Source organism: Cydia strobilella, chromosome 19 (genome assembly GCF_947568885.1).
Source record: "Cydia strobilella chromosome 19, ilCydStro3.1, whole genome shotgun sequence".
Taxonomy (NCBI): domain Eukaryota; kingdom Metazoa; phylum Arthropoda; class Insecta; order Lepidoptera; family Tortricidae; genus Cydia; species Cydia strobilella.
Genome location: NC_086059.1, coordinates 3,478,400 through 3,497,640, shown reverse-complemented (window position 1 = coordinate 3,497,640; position 19,241 = coordinate 3,478,400). Strand labels below are relative to the sequence as shown.

Sequence of the window (19,241 nt, the reverse complement as noted above, 5' to 3'; positions counted from 1 at the left end):
TAAATATATACGATTTCTCAGTACTTCTTGAAATAACATTATAAGCAGGGGAAACCGTGAGGTGTAAAAATCTGTGAATTTTTATTACTACAAGAATCCTAATTATAAATAATAAGTTAATAACAAAAATAAATATATACGATTTCTCAGTACTTCTTGAGATGAACTAACGGCACTAGAAGCGTCATCGTGTTTGTGACGTTAATATACGTAATCAAATTGTTTTAACTACATACTTATATGTATTAGATACAAATATGCTTTACGCAGCGTACTACGTAGGCGAACAATACGCGAACGTGAAGCGAAGCGATGCGGCGCGGGGTGAACCAAACCGTTGATACCTATAGAAGTGTCCTACGTGGATAACGTGGAGCAGTGTTGGCCGTAATTGTTAATTTTAATTAACCATTGATCAATTTTATTAACCATTAGTTCCGCCATTAACCAATTGCATTAAAGTTAATTCGGATTAAATTTTTGAGACGTTAATGGCCATTGAAGTTAATTCGGATTAACTTTAATTCGGATTAACTTCAATGGCCATTAAAGTTTCAAAAAATTAATTAGAATTACTCTCAATTGCATTAACGTCTAATAAAATTACATTCGTGATATTTTAAAATGAGACAGCAAAATGACCCTGACTGAACCCTGGCAGTAGTAGCAGTACCTACCTACTACCTAGTAGAATTCTCGTTTGGTGCAACACAGACATACTCGGTTTTGGTCATTTAAATCGTCTTGATGAGAACTTCGGAGAGCCGTACCCATGATAGAGCTGATGCTGAACCCTGGCAGTACCTAATGGATGTAAGGTTTGGTGCAACATAGGCACACGCTGTTTTAGTCATCCGACTCGTCTTGATGAGCACTTCGGAGAGCCATACCCATGATAGAGCTGATGCTGAACCCTGGCAGTACCTAATGGATCTAAGGTTTGGTGCAACATAGGCACACGCTGTTTTAGTCATCCGACTCGTCTTGATGAGCACTTAGGAGAGCAGTACCCATGATAGAGCTGATGCTGAACCCTGGCAGTACCTAGTGGATCTAAGGTTTGGTGCAACATAGGCACACGCTGTTTTAGTCACCCGACTCGTCTTGATGAGCACTTAGGAGAGCAGTACCCATGATAGAGCTGATGCTGAACCCTGGCAGTACCTAGTGGATCTAAGGTTTGGTGCAACATAGGCACACGCTGTTTTAGTCACCCGACTCGTCTTGATGAGCACTTAGGAGAGCGGTACCCATGATAGAGCTGATGCTGAACCCTGGCAGTACCTAGTGGATCTAAGGTTTGGTGCAACATAGGCACACGCTGTTTTAGTCACCCGACTCGTCTTGATGAGCACTTAGGAGAGCAGTACCCATGATAGAGCTGATGCTGAACCCTGGCACTACCTAGTGGATCTAAGGTTTGGTGCAACATAGGCACACGCTGTTTTAGTCACCCGACTCGTCTTGATGAGCACTTAGGAGAGCGGTACCCATGATAGAGCTGATGCTGAACCCTGGCAGTACCTAGTGGATCTAAGGTTTGGTGCAACATAGGCACACGCTGTTTTAGTCACCCGACTCGTCTTGATGAGCACTTAGGAGAGCAGTACCCATAATCATCAGCATCAGCATTCAGGGTTCAGCACAGCTCTATCATGGGTACTGCTCTTCTAAGTGCTCATCAAGACGAGTCGGATGACCTAAACAGCGCGTGCCTATGTTGCACCAAACCTTAGATCCACTAGGTACTGCCAGGGTGCAGCATCAGCTCTATCATGGGTACCGCTCTCCTAAGTGCTCATCAAGACGAGTCAGATGACCAAAACAGCGCGTGCCTATGTTGCACCAAACCTTAGATCCACTAGGTACTGCCAGGGTTCAGCATCAGCTCTATCGTGGGTACCGCTCTCCTAAGTGCTCATCAAGACGAGTCGGGTGACTAAAACAGCGGGTGCCTATGTTGCACCAAACCTTAGATCCACTAGGTACTGCCAGGGTTCAGCATCAGCTCTATCATGGGTACTGCTCTCCTAAGTGCTCATCAAGACGAGTCGGATGACTAAAACAGCGTGTGCCTATGTTGCACCAAACCTTAGATCCATTAGGTACTGCCAGGGTTCAGCATCAGCTCTATCATGGGTATGGCTCTCCGAAGTGCTCATCAAGACGAGTCGGATGACTAAAACAGCGTGTGCCTATGTTGCACCAAACCTTAGATCCATTAGGTACTGCCAGGGTTCAGCATCAGCTCTATCATGGGTACGGCTCTCCGAAGTGCTCATCAAGACGATTTAAATGACCAAAACCGCGTATGTCTGTGTTGCACCAAACCAGAATTCTACTAGGTAGTAGGTAGGTACTGCTACTACTGCCAGGGTTCAGTCAGGGTCATTTGCTGTCTCATTTTAAAATATCACGAATGTAATTTTATTAGACGTTAATGCAATTGAGAGTAATTCTAATTAATTTTTTGAAACTTTAATGGCCATTGAAGTTAATCCGAATTAAAGTTAATCCGAATTAACTTCAATGGCCATTAACGTCTCAAAAATTTAATCCGAATTAACTTTAATCCGAATTAAATGGCTAATGGTTAATGGCCATTAACCTTTTTAATTGTTAATTTTTAATGGTTAATGGCATTAGCGTTCGGCCAACACTGACGTGGAGTACGTGGATAACGTGGAGTACGTGGCCGACCTCGTTGCGAACGCGCACACCGTGGGCCCGCCGCGCCGCTTCGCTTTGCTTTCGCGAGTTGTTCGCTTACGTAAGACGCTGCGTTAGAATAGAATGTATGGCCATTGATATGATGTCGTAAAACCTACGTACTGAACTCGCCAGACAGATCAATAACAATAACGGAACGGACTCGCGACTCCCACCACTTATGATTTCCTTTTCTGTCTGAGAACATTACGAGTAATAATGAAATAAACTAGATAACAAATGAATTATAGATGACAATCCGAATGAACCCAACATTTACAAACTACGTATTAAGAAATAAAACAGGTAACAAATAAAGAGGACTAAACTGTCAGCTAGCTCCGCCTCGTTGTATATTTTCTTTGAACTGCTTATTTTGGCCCGAGAATAGATTAACCGATTGAACACGTCACAAGGTGAGGGCGCTGGTGGCCTAGCGGTAAGAGCGTGCGACTTGCAATCCGGAGGTCGCGGGTTCAAACCCCGGCTCGTACCAATGAGTTTTTCGGAACTTATTTACGAAATATCATTTGCTATTTTCCAGTCGCTTTTCGGTGAAGGAAAACATCGTGAGGAAACCGGACTAATCCCGACAAGGCCTAGTTTCCCCTCTGGGTTGGACGGTCAGATGGCAGTCGCTTTCGTAAAAACTAGTGCCTACGCCAATTCTTGGGATTAGTTGCCAAGCGGACCCCAGGCTCCCATGGAGCCGTGGCAAAAAACCTCGTGAAGTTGACCACCCCACTTCGTTTGCCCGCAAATGGCATATCTATATCGTTAGTTCATCGTTAGTTCACGTTTGTTCAGTAGGTAAAATGCAGGGACAACGCGAGGAAGATGATGAATACGTCACAAGGTATAATAATATCCGCAAATAACACAAATTACTATCAATTCATTCCAAATAAACATGAAATTGCATAACAGCTGAGCAGCTGACAGTTTACCACCAGCATATTTTAAGCGACTTCTGCAATGGCTAGGAACCAAAGGAATTCCGACACTGTCGTGACAATCAACGTGTAAAGGCACTCCTTTAACGCAACTAGGAGTCATTACACTATCCCACTTGATCCCACTATGTAGAAGAGCATTCAATAGATCCCTGACCCTCATATTAAAAAGTAAGACAAAGATAAGTTAAGCAAAACCTTTTGAAATTAAAAGTACTCATCCAGTCAGACACTGCGGGTATTGTACAGTTGCCATTAGATATATAGAAGCTACCGAGGTGTTCACAAATATCTGAACATAGCTTCTATTTATCAAGACGTTAAAATGCATGTTGGGATATTTTGAGCTCCCTTGCCGCTCCGATATATTTCAAGGCGTTGTACTCCACAAGTCAAGGGCCTGACACTCTTTGATAGAGAAAGATAGTTATTGCGATTCCTATAAGAGGTAAGAGAAAATAGTGCTATGCTTTGTCCTTATCACCGACCGGCTGGCATCATAGGTAGGAGTAGGCGATGGCGAAATCATCATCATCATCATCATCATCATCCGCAAAATCATCATCATAGCATCATGGCGAAATACCGAAATTTAATAAGAGTGAAAGAGAAAAATCCTATGCTGCCCAAATTTTATGTGAATATTCTTTCTCTTATACCCCCGGTCGCTCGGTGGCGCGTCTATAACTACTTGAATATATTTACTCTGTCTATGCCACAAGTGGAGATCACCTATCTACGATTCGAGACCAGAAACTAATGAGGATAGAGTAGAAAAGTCTGTGTTTACAGTAAAGTGAGTAAAGAAATGCCTAATCAGCTCAAATGACTCGTCAGCGATTCGTTTATTGCGTAATTAATCCATATTGTATCGCAATTAGCCAACAGACGTTTGCGCAATGTGACATTACTGTTTTAATCATGGAACTTGAAATTGTGTGCCGTATCAATTGTGTAAATCTGGGTCGTATTTGGGTCCATTTTTTAGGGTTCCGTACCCAAAGGGTAAAAACGGGACCCTATTACTAAGACTCCGCTGTCCGTCTGTCTGTCTGTCTGTCACCAGGCTGTACAGTTGAAATTTTCACAGATGATGTATTTCTGTTGCCGCTATAACAACAAATACTATCACGGTTCATGAGATACAGCCTGGTGACAGACAGTCAGACGGACAGGCCGACAGACGGGCAGCGGAGTCTTAGTAATAGGGTCCCGTTTTTACCCTTTGGGTACGGAACCCTAAAAAGAATTGTAGAAAATCTTCAACGGTATCGACACCGAAAATTTGTTGATCTTCATACGTTGTCGATGTCAGTCTGTTTGACAAAATAATGGTCATCTCTGCCACTTTTTTAATATCAGTCTCTGGGCTTGTAACCACCATTGTGGAACTCCCGAGTACAATATTTTGCAATACTTCTTTGGTTTTAGGTCGTTTAACTTTAGACGAGATCGTTCATGGATCCGTAGTGCAAATTCCGAACCTTATATCATTCAGATTCATACAAAGCATTACAATGATAGAAATACAAAATACCGCTACCTACCTACCTACTATAACTTTAATTTTTAGGTCCACGTTAAAATAGTCAAAAAGCCAAAAAATAAATAAGTAGTAATAGTCTATTTCAAATAGTCATCAAAGATATAGATGCATGCTTATTCAACATTGTAAAATAATTGTGATTCTTATTTTAAGAACAATGAAGATTTATTCTACTAAATTCTACTAAACTTAACTACTAAAATTTGGTATAATGTTACATTTTTGATTTTAGTCCAGTTATCTCTTATAGTTATTGCAATATTTGAATTTTAATTTTAAAAAGGATTGTATTGTACCTATATGTGTTTCATTCATAATATGTCCATTTAATTTTGCAGGCCGCTGTACTTCGATATTTAGTTGATTTTGTCTGCATTAGCAACTGTTGACCCGAAGCCGAACCTCACACATTTTCAATATTTAACTTACTTCATAAAAATCAAAAATTCAAAAATTGGTTTGTATCAGGGACAGGGACCGGACAACCCTTTCCGCGATAAAACCCTTTCAATGGGCGACACTTAAACACGCCTAACACATTGAAAGACTTTCCCTTTTGAACTGCAAGCCCATTCATACCCTTACCTTTGACTAACCCTTACCGAAAAGCTAACCAAAAATAAGGCTAGCTCTTAATAAGGGTTACCCTTATCTTTAAGCGCTTTTTATAAAGGTTTCCCTTTGCGTGAAAGAGACAGGATTAGTATATATCTACGGTAGTGTATGAAAAGGAAAGAAAATATGTCGCCGCCGACGATCGCTCGGGTTCGAAGTAATGTGTGCTTTATGAACAAGGTAGACGACTTAAATTAGCACGCTTATATGCTAAAAGGGAAGCCCTTTATAAGGCTAACCCTTATAAGCAATATGCAAGGTGTTGGTTAGCGGATGATAAGGGTTTTGTAAGGGTATTTGGGCTACCGATTACTCAAATGTGGTAGCTTTATATAAGGGTTTTTAAAAGCAAAACAAAGGGTTTCGTCTGGCAAAGGGTATGGTGAGTTAAGCCCGATAAGGGTATTGCATAAGGCTTAACTCACCATACCCTTTGCCAGACGAAACCCTTTGTTTTGGTTTTAAAACCCTTATATAAAGCTACCACATTTGAGTAATCGGTAGCCCAAATACCCTTACAAAACCCTTATCATCCGCTCACCAACACCTTGCATATTGCTTATAAGGGTTAGCCTTATAAAGGGCTTCCCTTTTAGCATATAAGCGTGCTAATTTAAGTCATCTACCTTGTTCATAAAGCACACATTACTTCGAATTCGAGCGATCGTCGGCGGCGACGGCGGCGTTCTTTGACTAGGCACGTATTTTCTTTCCTTTTCATACACTACCGTAGATATATACTAATCCTGTCTCTTTCACGCAAAGGGAAACCTTTATAAAAAGCGCTTAAAGATAAGGGTAACCCTTATTAAGTGCTAGCCTTATTTTTGGTTAGCTTTTCAGTAAGGGTTAGTCAAAGGTAAGGGTATGAATGGGCTTGTAGTTCAAAAGGGAAAGTCTTTCAATGTGTTAGCCGTGTTTAAGTGTCGCCCATTGAAAGGGTTTTATCGCGGAAAGGGTTGTCCGGTCCCTCGTTTGTATACATATATCCAAGATTAGCAAAATTTTCTAATTAAAAAAACCATTAGATGGTGCTTAGAAGGACTCGTAAAAAGGTTGCCATCCGAATATAACCTGTTCCGTGTGCTTTTTTCATCGGCAATAAATTATTAATTTACAAGGAGGTAAAATATTTCAGGATCATGATCTTTGTCTCCAAAATTAACAAAGATAATGGTAATAGACTGTCGGATGGGACTTGAATTTCGGTTGAGTATTTTTAGGAGAGGCAAGATGTTAGGACACCTAATACGAAACGACAACTTTTTCCTAAACATCCTGGAAGGCAAAATTGAAAAGACGCGAGGCAGTGGAAAGCCTAGAATCACATATCTGAGCCAAGTAAAAGAGAATGCATCGTACGAGCAAATCAAAAGACTGGCTCAGGAAAGATAGGATTGGCAATTACTCCACCGACAAGAGCATCTTAAGTTATGATGATGATGATTTTTTTAAACTGCAAAACTGAACTGATACAGGTTTTTGATGCAGGAAAAAACTGCGTGTTGGAATTCAATAGTTTTGTTATGACATTTTTTACGTAAGTACCTACTACCTATATACTCGTAAATGTAAATTGTAATGCGCGGTTTTTATAATTTTTTAACTTTTACACTAATTTTATTGGAATAGGTCAATATTGAAGTATATTGAAAATAATATAGAATATAAAGAACCAATTCCATTTAAAATATTTTTTTTTTCAAGATAATAATATTATGTATAAGATAAAATAACTACAAATAATGTCATCCTACCTAACAAATAAATAAAATAAAACAATTATTGTATGTATATACAGAAGTGCTAAACTTGTGGCGTAAATAGGAACTATTTTTCCTTATAACAAGTTCGTGTTAGTACAAATTTATGTAAACAAGTCGCGAATATCTAGAATAAACAATGTACTCTTTACAATTTCAACATACCTATCACTTTGTTTACAGTTAGCTTGTGGCCGTAGTCATTAATTGATATTTTTGTGTTAACATCGATTGTTTAACCAACTACATTGAAGCAATGTCTAAGGTCAGTAATGAATAAAACTTAATGAAAGGCGCAAAAGGTAAAAATCCAAAGTAATCAATAACTTAAATATTAGGAACTGACGAGAATCCAAAGAACAATCCAGAAGATGCAGAATATCAAGTTAGGTGAATAGAGGAATTGGACAAATAATACAGTTCTGCCTCGCACTTATCGACCGGTACTACAATGTCCAAGGGTGTCCGACCCACGGTCACAAACTAAGGATTTCATTAGTCACGTAAGTACGTGGAGGAGGCGATAACTCCTCGGTGAAGCGAGCAGACGTTTCCCAAGCATTATCGATAGAGAACACACGAACGAATGAAAAACACGGATCTCGGCCGTCAGCCTATCGATCACACGAGGAAGATAACGAAACAAAGACTTAATAAGTAGTATTAACATCTTTACATACATCACAGATATTACGCTAAAAATCGATGAGGAAGAAGGATATTACGAGTAGTTTAAAGGCCAAAGAAAGTTCTAGAAGCTCTATAGTAAATCTGTAATTCAATAACATTTTTTCCCAAGCAACTGAGTTACTAACTGCGCAATACATCATCAGTCATAATCTAGATAGATGTTAAATCAAGTGATCAAAAAATAGCCATTAGCGATCGGGAGTTTTACTGTCTACGAAGCGATTTCGATTGGTGTTAAGGTTCCTTGACTTTTTTCCTTAGTTTGCAAAATATAATCAAAAAGGCAGGTAGCAGGAATTATCATCTTCCTCGTATTTACTTCATTTTTAATACTAATTAGCATTAGTAAAACTAATTACTCTTCAATGTATTGGAATTCCCGGAAAACAATGGAGTAGCTTAAGGGCACTACTAGAAATGTAAGATTAAGTGAAGGTCATAAGTGGGCTGGTTTGACCGGCCAGCGGTTGGCAATGGCAGAGCCGGCGTTGACGGGGTTCTGCGGGCTGCACCACCAGCGGCGGCGCCGGCACGTGGGGCAAGGCGCGGCGCAGGTGCCGCCGACCTCGCACTATCTAGTCTCGCTGCCGAGGCCGCGATGATAACGCACGCTATTTTCGACCGCCGTCGTTAGCTCAACGATCCTGACCGTCGCAAACGCATCCGCAAAAATTACCACAAATAAACTAGAGACGCGATACGCGAGGTGTCTGCACGCCGCGGCGGACTGGGTGTGGAGACCGGCGGGTGATAGTCGAGCGGCGCCGACGCGATTCAGTCGACGACTGATCGCTCGCCTCGGTCCGCCGGCCATCTCCGTCTCGGAGGGAGGGAGGACGACCTCCGGGCCCCGCACTCCGCGCCGTCGCGAGTGAAAATGCGAGGCAGAATCGCGAGGCGCGGGGGCCGCACGCGGTCGCAACGCTCGCTGCACCGCTCTGCACTTTACATAACGCTGCACGGCGCGGGTGCCGCGAAACGAGGTCGCCGCGACCGCGGGACACCTACAGAATTTAAAGAGGCTCGCGACTGTGATGAAACGGCGGCATTAGCAGGCGGATGACGTGTCGAGTCCAGTAAGTCGGTCGGCGGAGTCACTGAACCTCGACGGCGAATAAGGTGAATGGAACATGCAGCCGAAACCGGCGTAGGAGCCGCAGCCGCTCCTTATGCCCAATGCTGATTAGCTTTCTAATGAAACGTGGCCGTGCGCTACACTGCCCGCCGCATCGCTTAGGCTCGTGAAGCGCCTCTGTTCCATACCGTCCGGAGCAAAATGGCATGGCAGAAAGAGATACGCGAAAACTTGTTTGATATAGCAACCCATCCCATCTATTTCAGATGCAGATTTTTCTTTACACAGATAGACATAACAGAGTTAGATTACAGTACAGAATACAGACTAATATAATTATATTATATGTATGAATAAATAAATAATTTGAATTTGTTACCTGGTCCGGAAGGTACAAGAGTAACTCCACAATTCAAATTTTAATCGCGAAATGGAACACGACTTATAATTTCTCAGTAATTCTCATGAAAGTTGGCATACTTACACGAGTACCTCGTTTATAGCTGTGGGCGGCATTATTTTAGCGACATAATAGTTGCCTGGGGCAATAACATCGCACGTGCCGTCCGTAGTGTCCGTACCGTACTTACTCAAAGAAAGGTATCAGTTAGTGTTTATACGACGCCACGTTACCGTCCTACGCATGTTACCTATCTATAGCTCCACGAGCTTATTGACGCTCAGCGCTAAGAATAACCTGAACAGATTGCAGAAACATACGATTTTAAGGACTGAATAAACTAGGAACTTAAGGAAAATGACATGAATTTTATCCGAAGCGCGAAATGCGGAGGAGAAAGATTGGAAGTGCAAGTAAAAGGAACACATATAAAGTGGCAGGCGGTAGGTTCCGCGGGAGGGGCGCGCGCATGCGTGCGCCGGCTGACCTTGGCGCGGTGCAGCGTGCAGCCCGGGCCACCGTCCCTCCCCCCGCACGGGAAACTCCGCAGTCCGCACCTTTTGCTGTTCATGTACCCCGCGTAACCACGCCTGCCGGTTTAGCAGGTTGCTTCGCTTCCATTTTGAGGCAGACGCAGACACTTAATTAAATTAGGTATTTGGCATGTTTATGGTTTATATAAATTGAGTAGGACTAGGACTGCACAATGGTAAACTCTGTAATCAATATGCCAGAAGATGACCGTTCAGGATTCGTTTCAAAATATGTAAAGGCCTGCATACTACTAACTATATATAGATTGTGATTTGTAAGGCTTCAAGAACGTGAACGATTTCCCTTTTCCAAGCACCTTTCAAATGAACTCAAGAAACAATTCGTTCGTGGTGGTACTTAACACGTCTACCAGTGCCTTCATGATATTACTAATGTTTCAAATAGATCTGTGTTTTGAATAAAAACTTGATGTTTGTTACTCGAAAGTGAATGGATTTGGATGGAATTTGGCATAAGTACATATTTTTACATTATCCAGAAAATATAAAACGGAGGGTAAAGTTTGTACGGGAGTGCCATTAACGAGTTCCAAACAGTCGTTGACAGTTGCCAGTCTCTCATAAACAGACCACAATGTCCACAATCGTACAAAGTGAATGTTTTTATCAATCAAGCGCGCATTTAGGAGCCCTCATACCGGACGTGCAGATACGGCTGTCTGGCAACCAAGGGTTCCAAAAAGTCGCAGAATGCAGGCGAAGCTGACAAAACTTTTAAACTGTGATCCCTGGATCCGTACCAATTATACGGAGCTGTAAAGACTGGTTTTAGGAACAGCATGTGTACACCCTGAGCTCGTTGGGCGATGACAATACTCAACCAGACCCTACATCGATAACAATTACGAGAGACAAAAAAGACGTAAAGCGAGTAGAATTAATAAGCACTTAAGTCCTTTTACTTTTGTAATGGGAAATGTGTGAAGCTCATCATTATTACCTACACTGTACAGCAGACAACAGAGCTTCATATCCAATTATAAAACAAACCAACGCAAACGTGTTCGAAAATGTGACATAACCATTTAAAATTTTCCCTGAATCAAAGGAAACTGAATTGTATGAACATATAATAATGTTAATATATTGTGATTGATACGTATACAAAAGGTCAATGAACTCGACACAGCGGACAGAGGCAAACATGGAATTGAATGACACAAAACTAATACATAATCCATGATGACCAGAGTTTATGAAATTGATAACAGTAGCTAGTCGAAGTGGTAGGTATTGAATTTTTATAAAGACCAATATGTTTTTTTAAAGATAAATAAATAAATATTAGGGGACATCTTACACAGATCAACCTAGCCCCAAACTAAGCAAAGCCATGGGTGCTAGGCGACGATATACATACTTATATAGATAAATACATACCTTTATACGAGTAAGAGTACCAATAAAATATTTAATAAAATAATTTGATTTGTTCCCAAAGTTGTGTAAGAATACCAAAATTAAAAAAAAAAATCTGCAAGTACACTGCACACAAGCAAGACTGGCAAGAAATTCTGATCATAACATGAAAACTATATATATTTTTCAAATGTTAGTTTTAGACTTCAAACACACATTGGAAGTTGTGGTTGTTGCTTAATGATTTATCTATATTTTAAAAACTTAATTGAAAATAAAGTCGCATATAAAATGTGCATCAAAGATTTCGTTCGAGAATGAATGGTTTTATCATTTCATTGATATCTGGTAACCCTATTCAAGCCAATACTTAGGCAAAATGTTTTATTTATCAACTGAAATTCAATAATCTGGATGGCTACATGGCTACCAACTGTATTGTGAAGGTATTTATACGATTCCACTTCTTCTAGCGCGTTCTAGGTTCAGTTCTATACCTTTACATATGTATAGTAAGAAAATTAGTGGCGTATGCGTGCATTACTTTTCTCTGGTGACAGTACCGCATTGAAAGTTCCCCCTGTTGTTCTTGCATAACGGCACATTCATGGAAAAATCGCGAATCTTGTATTTATGGTGAATATGGAATGTAGACTCTTTACACATACGTATACAGCTCTAAAATCTTTGTGTTTTACACTACTACACGAAGAATTCCGAACGTAAGGAAAGTGCGAAGGCGTTAGTATAGGTATTTACACTATTTACTTATATCTGTTAGGTATTCAAAGGAAGCTTGTATGAGGACACTCACTTTGTCTGGATGGACGAATGTGTGATATCTTTTTATTATAAAATATAATTTAGTAAACCAAGTTTGTCTGTAGCAGGTGAAATAAGAAACTATACTGATCCCTTTTTTGGGATATAATATAATACTAGCCTAGCATAAGAAAATGATAGTATGATTATCTCTATCTCCTATGCTTGATTGACAAGCGAATCTTGCCAAACTATATTTGTCAATAGTAGTATACGCAATGGTATACGCGTGACACCGCTAAAATATCTACAGTGAAACGGGCTTAAGAAAAATTATTAAATAAATAAAATATATATATAATAATAAAATAAATAAATAATATTAGGCGACATGTTACACAGATCCACCTAGCCCCCAACCCCCGAACTAAGCAAAGCTTGAACTATGGGTGCTAGACGACGATATACATACTTATATATAAATACATACTTATATACATAGAAAACACCTTTAACTCAGGAACAAATATTTCTGTTCATCGCACAAATAAATGCCCTTACGGGATCCGAACCCAGGACCATCGGCTTCACAGGCAGGGCACCCACTAGGCCAGACCGGTCGTCAAATATTTGCTTTACAATGAACTTTACATACAGCACATGAAAATCCGTTTTCAAATAATCACATTACTCGGCTTTCAAATCAATTCGCTCGCAATTCGAGATACAACGGAGACGGAGTGCGTCCTCAGCCGCGAGGTCACGCGACGCGATCCTTTCACTGCGAGCGCGCTGGGTACCTACGTACGGCGCTACGGCGGGTACCCGACCTTACGCGACGCGATTGTTTGTGTCGGATGCACTGAGAGGCCCTTAAAAATTTACGTGTTAACAAGCCAACACTTTTTTAAAGAATAAAGTAGTGATTGTTTTTGGTAACGGTTTCATAGCTGACGACAAAGTTACGTCATGTAGACGCGTTTGTAAGTGTTTTGACAGGGTGCTTTTGCTCATTCCAACTTGCACAATTCTCTAGAACAGTCATTCTCAAATTGTTGTCGCGGAGCCCTAGGGGTCTCTGTTGGGGCTCCGCGAGAATACTTGTAATATTAAACTCTTTTATAGGTATTAGGCCAAGCAATAAGAAGGTATAGAGGGAAATGCAAGGAACACAATTTTTAACTTCGTAGCTTTGTTTGGACTAGTTAGGAGATGAACATATCAAAAGTCCCCGGCCGTAACCCTGGTGCTGGGGGGAGAGGGGGGTTTGAAGATTGCATTTTTCGGTTTTTCGATTATATCTCGGAAACTATGCGTCTGAGCGACTTGGCCACTTATAGAAAATGAAAAGAGATTTAATTTGTTACAAGTTTTATTCAGTCAAGTTTTTCGATATCTTGTATAGTTTTCGAGATATCCGCTCTTGAAGGTTTATTTAGGGCTCTCATTTTTATCTTGATTATCTACATCAGTAAAGCTGCTAGGCCGGGTTTGGTGACGTTTTCGTATAAATCGGGGGTGCTGAATTCATTTATGGTAGTCCCATGAGTCTATACGGGAGTCCCACATAACATAACCATCCCAGGCACTTCCCCGCGCCTGGGCGGTATCATGGTATGCGAAAAGCATTTTGCCCTCTATAAAAAAAAGGTTAGGTTTACGTGTATTATATTTCTTTAATTGTTTTGTAAGTGTTTTTATATTGTACTTTTATACTCACATTGCAAAACCCTAACCTAAGACCCTAGTTAAATAAAGGAGATAAAAATAAATAATAATAATGATAGTGTTGGTAGTGTTGTTATAGTCTGTATAAAACCTGTCCTCATGAAACTTGGGATTAACTATCGGCAACTTTCCAGCGCATACATTCGCCAAACGGCTTACGTATACGTGCGTAGCATCGCTGTTAACTGTCAATGTGAACTTTATTGCGACGGGATAAGGTGCACCTATGGTTAGAGTAGCTCTACACATATTTACGCAGAGCTGGTGCTGATAAGTGAGCAAACACGATAAGAGTGGCGCGTGTATCGGTAAAGGTTCACATGGATACGTGCGTGGTCAGTTTGGTTTTCTGCATTTTTTTCGTTTTTTAGGGTTCCGTACCCAAAGGGTAAAAACGGGACCCTATTACTAAGACTCCGCCGTCCGTCTGTCTGTCTGTCATCATGAACCGTGATAGCTACAGTTGAAATTTTCACAGATGATGTATTTCTGTTGCCGCTATAACAACAAATACTAAAAATAGAATAATATAAATATTTAAATGGGGCTCCCATACAACAAACGTGATTTTTTGCCGTTTTTTTCCGTAATGGTACGGAACCCTTCGTGCGCGAGTCCGACTCGCACTTGGCCGGTTTTTCTTTGTTTCAGTCGGAGTCGGACCAAGTTATCTCTAAACTTACAAAAATTTTAAACCAAAAGCATGATATCCGCGATTCCGAGCACGCATACTACGCAAGTACGCACAGCCATCTTGCTCACACGTACGCTCAGTGAGAGAGAGAAGAACCTGAACCCACGGGTCCCAACCGAGAGGCCTGTAAAAGGTGAAGAAACCCAGCCTACCTATTTGATCCTTACTAAAATACGTATCTACGTGCGATGGAACAGTTCCGCTTTCGCGACCCGCTTAACGATGCAGTTGCAGCGACAATGCAATGTTGCACTACTGCAATTTTTTTTATCACATCGGTGGCAAACAAGCATGGTAAGTAGTCACCGTAGCCTATGGACGCATGCAACTCCAGAGATGTTACATGCGCGTTGCCATTTTAAAAACCTGTACACTCCTTTTTTGAAGAACCCCATACTGTAGACCCTCGGAAAAACCTCCCTTTGGGTACGGAACCCTAAAAATTATGGTAGTTAAACTGGTTTTAATTAAGTACACATGTGTATGAAAGAAAGGTCACTTCTGTGTTGCCGTAATATTCATAATATTATTCACTCTTTTCCTGAGAACATTAACGTAAACAATTAGATTAAATATAAATAGACTAAGGAAAGATATTGTGGGTTATTTTTAGAATTGAAGCGCTTCGTTATTATAATCTTATACCTATGAAGTAAACAGGCAAAATAACAAACGGAAATCTGAGGTTCTACCGCGAACGAAGTTTTGCCCCTCTGTTGCACTTACGTGCGAATTTACAAGTGCAACAGAGAGGCAAACCTTCGTTCGTGGTAGGCCTAGAATTATAGAATATGACACCTTAGAATTGATTTTTACACCTGGGTGCGTAGCCAACGTGCCAATCGTTTACGCTTCGTAGTTCGTAGCGAACGAAACGCAACTGTACCCGTCGCACTTATATGAAGAGTGATAGTGACAGAGAGAGAGATGACTACGCTACGACACGGAGCGTTAATGATTGGCACGTTAGCTAGGCACCCTGTACCGTCGCTCTCTACGCTCCGCGCGTTTTGAAACTTGTTCGCTGTACTGACACGGGTTGCAGAAACGAATAGAGTAACGCGAACCTAGAAACGACACAGCGTAGGCATATTTTGCGGTTTGCAACAACCACACTCGTGTTGTGTTGTGACTCTTCAAAGTACCTAGGTAAGGTAAGGTAAGCCACGTAGGCGTGATAGTGCACACAATAATACAATGAGTTCATCGTGTTGCGTATAAAACAACGCGTAAGTTTGATTTGAAATCTGGAAAGGATGTTGAAGCGATGTGCCTCGGTGCGTGCCCCCCCCCCCCTCCCCTCCCCTCGCGATCAGCTGACCGCTGCGCCCCCTGCCAGCCTGGCCCGCTCCCCCCGTAGGTACCTACTTGCTACTGTCGCTAACGCTAACTATATCACATAGAGGAAATTTTATACGTGGCACTGGCGTTTTACGACCTATTTGCGTAGGCATTCGTGTTTCTTATTAGAGCCGATAGGAATACTAGGGGCACATGCGTTTGGTAATTAGTAAACAACGTTGAAAATATGCAAGCGTTGAAGACATTTATCACACGAAAGGTGTTATAGTCCGTATTTCCTTGTACACAAGGTTTAAAAGTTTAAGTTGTCACAAAATTAATGCATGGAAAGAGCAGCCGGAATGTCGTGTAGTGTTAGCGTAACGAGTTACGACGTAGTGAACAACACGTTCCCTTCGAGTGCGAGGCTATCTATGAATCATAGATATGTACGGTGCGAGTCGGCCGCCGCTTTCGTATCGCACGTTGCATTAGATAAAAGCGACCGGCGCGCGGCGGATTGATTAAGAGTTACGTGCGCCGCTTAGCGTTCATAATTGGCGAATTTCAGGTTTCCTTTGTTTACGTGGGGCGAGGCCGGCGCGGGGCGCGACGGCGCGGCGCGGCTGCGTGCCGTTCAAGGTCAAGAGCGTCGGGCGTCGGCTCGCTGCACCGGCGTCCGACCGGACCCGCGCCGCGCACACCGCCCGGCTCGAGCGGCCACTTACCGGCCTGGAGGCGCCGCTCCTGCAGCTCGATGAAGCGCGCCGCCTCGAGCAGGGTGTCCAACAGGCTCATGACGCACCAGGCACGGCGACGCGCCGCGCGGTACAGGCGCGCCCGCTGTCACGCCGCGACTGGCCACGCGCGCGGCGCGGCGCTCACGTGGCCGCCGCCACTACCGACCAATGGCGGCGCGGCGCGCGCGTCACGTGACCCGCGCCGCCGGCCACTAGCGGCGCGGCCCCAAGCCCCACCGCCCCGCGCAAGATCGATGCCATTGCCATTGCAGCGATCGAATGCACGCGCGCCCCCGCTCCGCGCGCCGCCGGCAACCGGTGACGCGAGGACGCGACACTACAGGGCTTTGTTTATCTAATACTTTACGTTAATTTCCGACTGAACCGCAATAAATAATTAATCAAATTTGCCTGTTTTCAGTTTCCTGCGAGCTGTGCGCCGCTGGCGGAGGCGCTGCCGGCGAGCACGTGTTGGCTCGGCCCGACTTTCACTTCCCCGCTCGTCGCCGACTAACAAGTTGCACCGTACAATTTTCACCTCAAAAATTTTGTTTCGAGGAAATTTGTGAGCGAAAATTTACGAAAACACTTATATGAACATACGTATCCACTAGGCACCGAATAAGTCATATCATTATTTTTAATCGACTACACTGATCTACCTAGGAATTAAATAATTATTCTTATTAGAATCCAAGGTAAACTAAACAGTCTACATAATAATATAATTAACGAAAGATGACGACTCGCTGACGGGGCCTATTACGCCGTACGCCGTCGAAAGTTAGGTATAAATACGATACTTTTCCCTAGTTTTTTGGTGCGGAATTTACACAAGGGCCGTTGACCTGTCACGGGAAAGTGAGACTCAATGCGGAGTGATAAGGTTAATTTTGGGGAAGTGTGGGCGGACCTTTTATAAAGTTTGGATGAGGAACAAAATGATCGACGTGACTTCATAGCCACCGTGCTACTTGTGTAGGTAGCGATAGTTTACCTTACACAACGTACAGTCAAAATCAATCTACGCGTCCGGGATGCAAAGTACCTACGTTTTGACTGACTGATAATGCGAACTGTGCAAATATTATATATCTACCTATTCGGGGTATAAGATATGGTTCCCTATGGCAAGGGACCCGGAAATGCTAAATAAGAAGTGTTTTTAAGTTTTAATCGGGTATCCCTGCACTTAATTGAACTGCTGAAAATGCTTAATAGCATTAAGCCCGCCTTTTGCACGATAAGCTTTTGTTCAGTAAATGTCAAATAAATCTCCACGGAATTTTTAGATCACTTTCACAATAGGAAAGCAATTACGCTTTTCGCGTAGGTACTTAGTAGCGAATTTTCATAAAGGACTTTGTCTGTGGTGTGCTCGCTCTTTCTCTTCCGCTAACATTTTACTTGACAACTACTCCATATAAAAATGAACTGTCATAAGGACCAATTTCTAGGTTTTTTGACCCCTCCCATGTCACACTTGGTCACATTTAGCAAACCCCTCCCCCCTGGTGTGACGTCACATTTTTTCAACAAAATCGGCAAATCAAATTAAGTATTATTAATATTTTATCAAATTATTTTTGACAAAAGAAATATTATTATGTAATTTTATAACCCAAAACTGAGTAGGAAGGAAAATTACACGAATATAAAAACAATTATCGTTCCAAAAACTTATTATTTAATTGTACAGCGAATAAAATAATTTAAATAAGTTAGCGACATCACAAAGTTTATAAATGACTCCCCCTCCCCCTTGTCACATTTTCTTGACTCCCTCCCTCCCGAAATAAAACTATGAAAACGGATTATATCGCGTATATTGAATTTATAATACATCCCGACGTTTCGAACCCTTTACAGCGTTCGTGGTCAACGGGTGACTGAGGAAAAATTACAAAGTGCAAAAATACCCACATACTAAAATAATGAACAATCATAGACTACAAACTTTAAGGCTGGTTGTACATGCAAAATCGGTTCATAAGGCTAGTTATACACTACAATTATTTTCAAGTAAAGATATATATATACGCGATAAAAACTACGCCGGCTCCAACCCTACACCACGGACCCGAGAAGATTTAATTCCCTCCTAAATTGTAGGAGGGTATCCCAATATGGGACCGGCAACAAACTCGGCGGGACACATCTTTTCAAAACATCAGAATGTCCAGCATCATCCAACACTAAGGTCTCACAGTCTATGTCTTGCTTGCTCCTTTATCAGATGGACTACAGGATCCCAAGCTGGTGGTAGAGAAAAGCCATCTTCCCTATTAAAGTTTGGATATTTCTTAATCTCAATGGCCTCGCGCAGCATTCTGGGTATGTAACGCTTCTCCTTGGCAAGAACCAGAGGCTTA

At 41.9% G+C, this 19,241-nt stretch overlaps 1 protein-coding gene across 1 annotated transcript in view; it reads right to left on the bottom strand.

Moving 5' to 3' along the window:
• The window catches only part of LOC134750026 (max-binding protein MNT-like), a 53,415-nt gene extending 36,425 nt beyond the window's left edge, over window positions 1–16,990 (bottom strand). The window contains exon 1 of the mRNA XM_063685106.1: window positions 16,858–16,990. Within this exon, the coding sequence (XP_063541176.1) occupies window positions 16,858–16,927 (70 nt within the window). The 5' untranslated portion in view covers window positions 16,928–16,990. The remainder of the gene's footprint in view (window positions 1–16,857) is intronic.
• Between the last annotated feature and the right edge of the window lie 2,251 nt (window positions 16,991–19,241).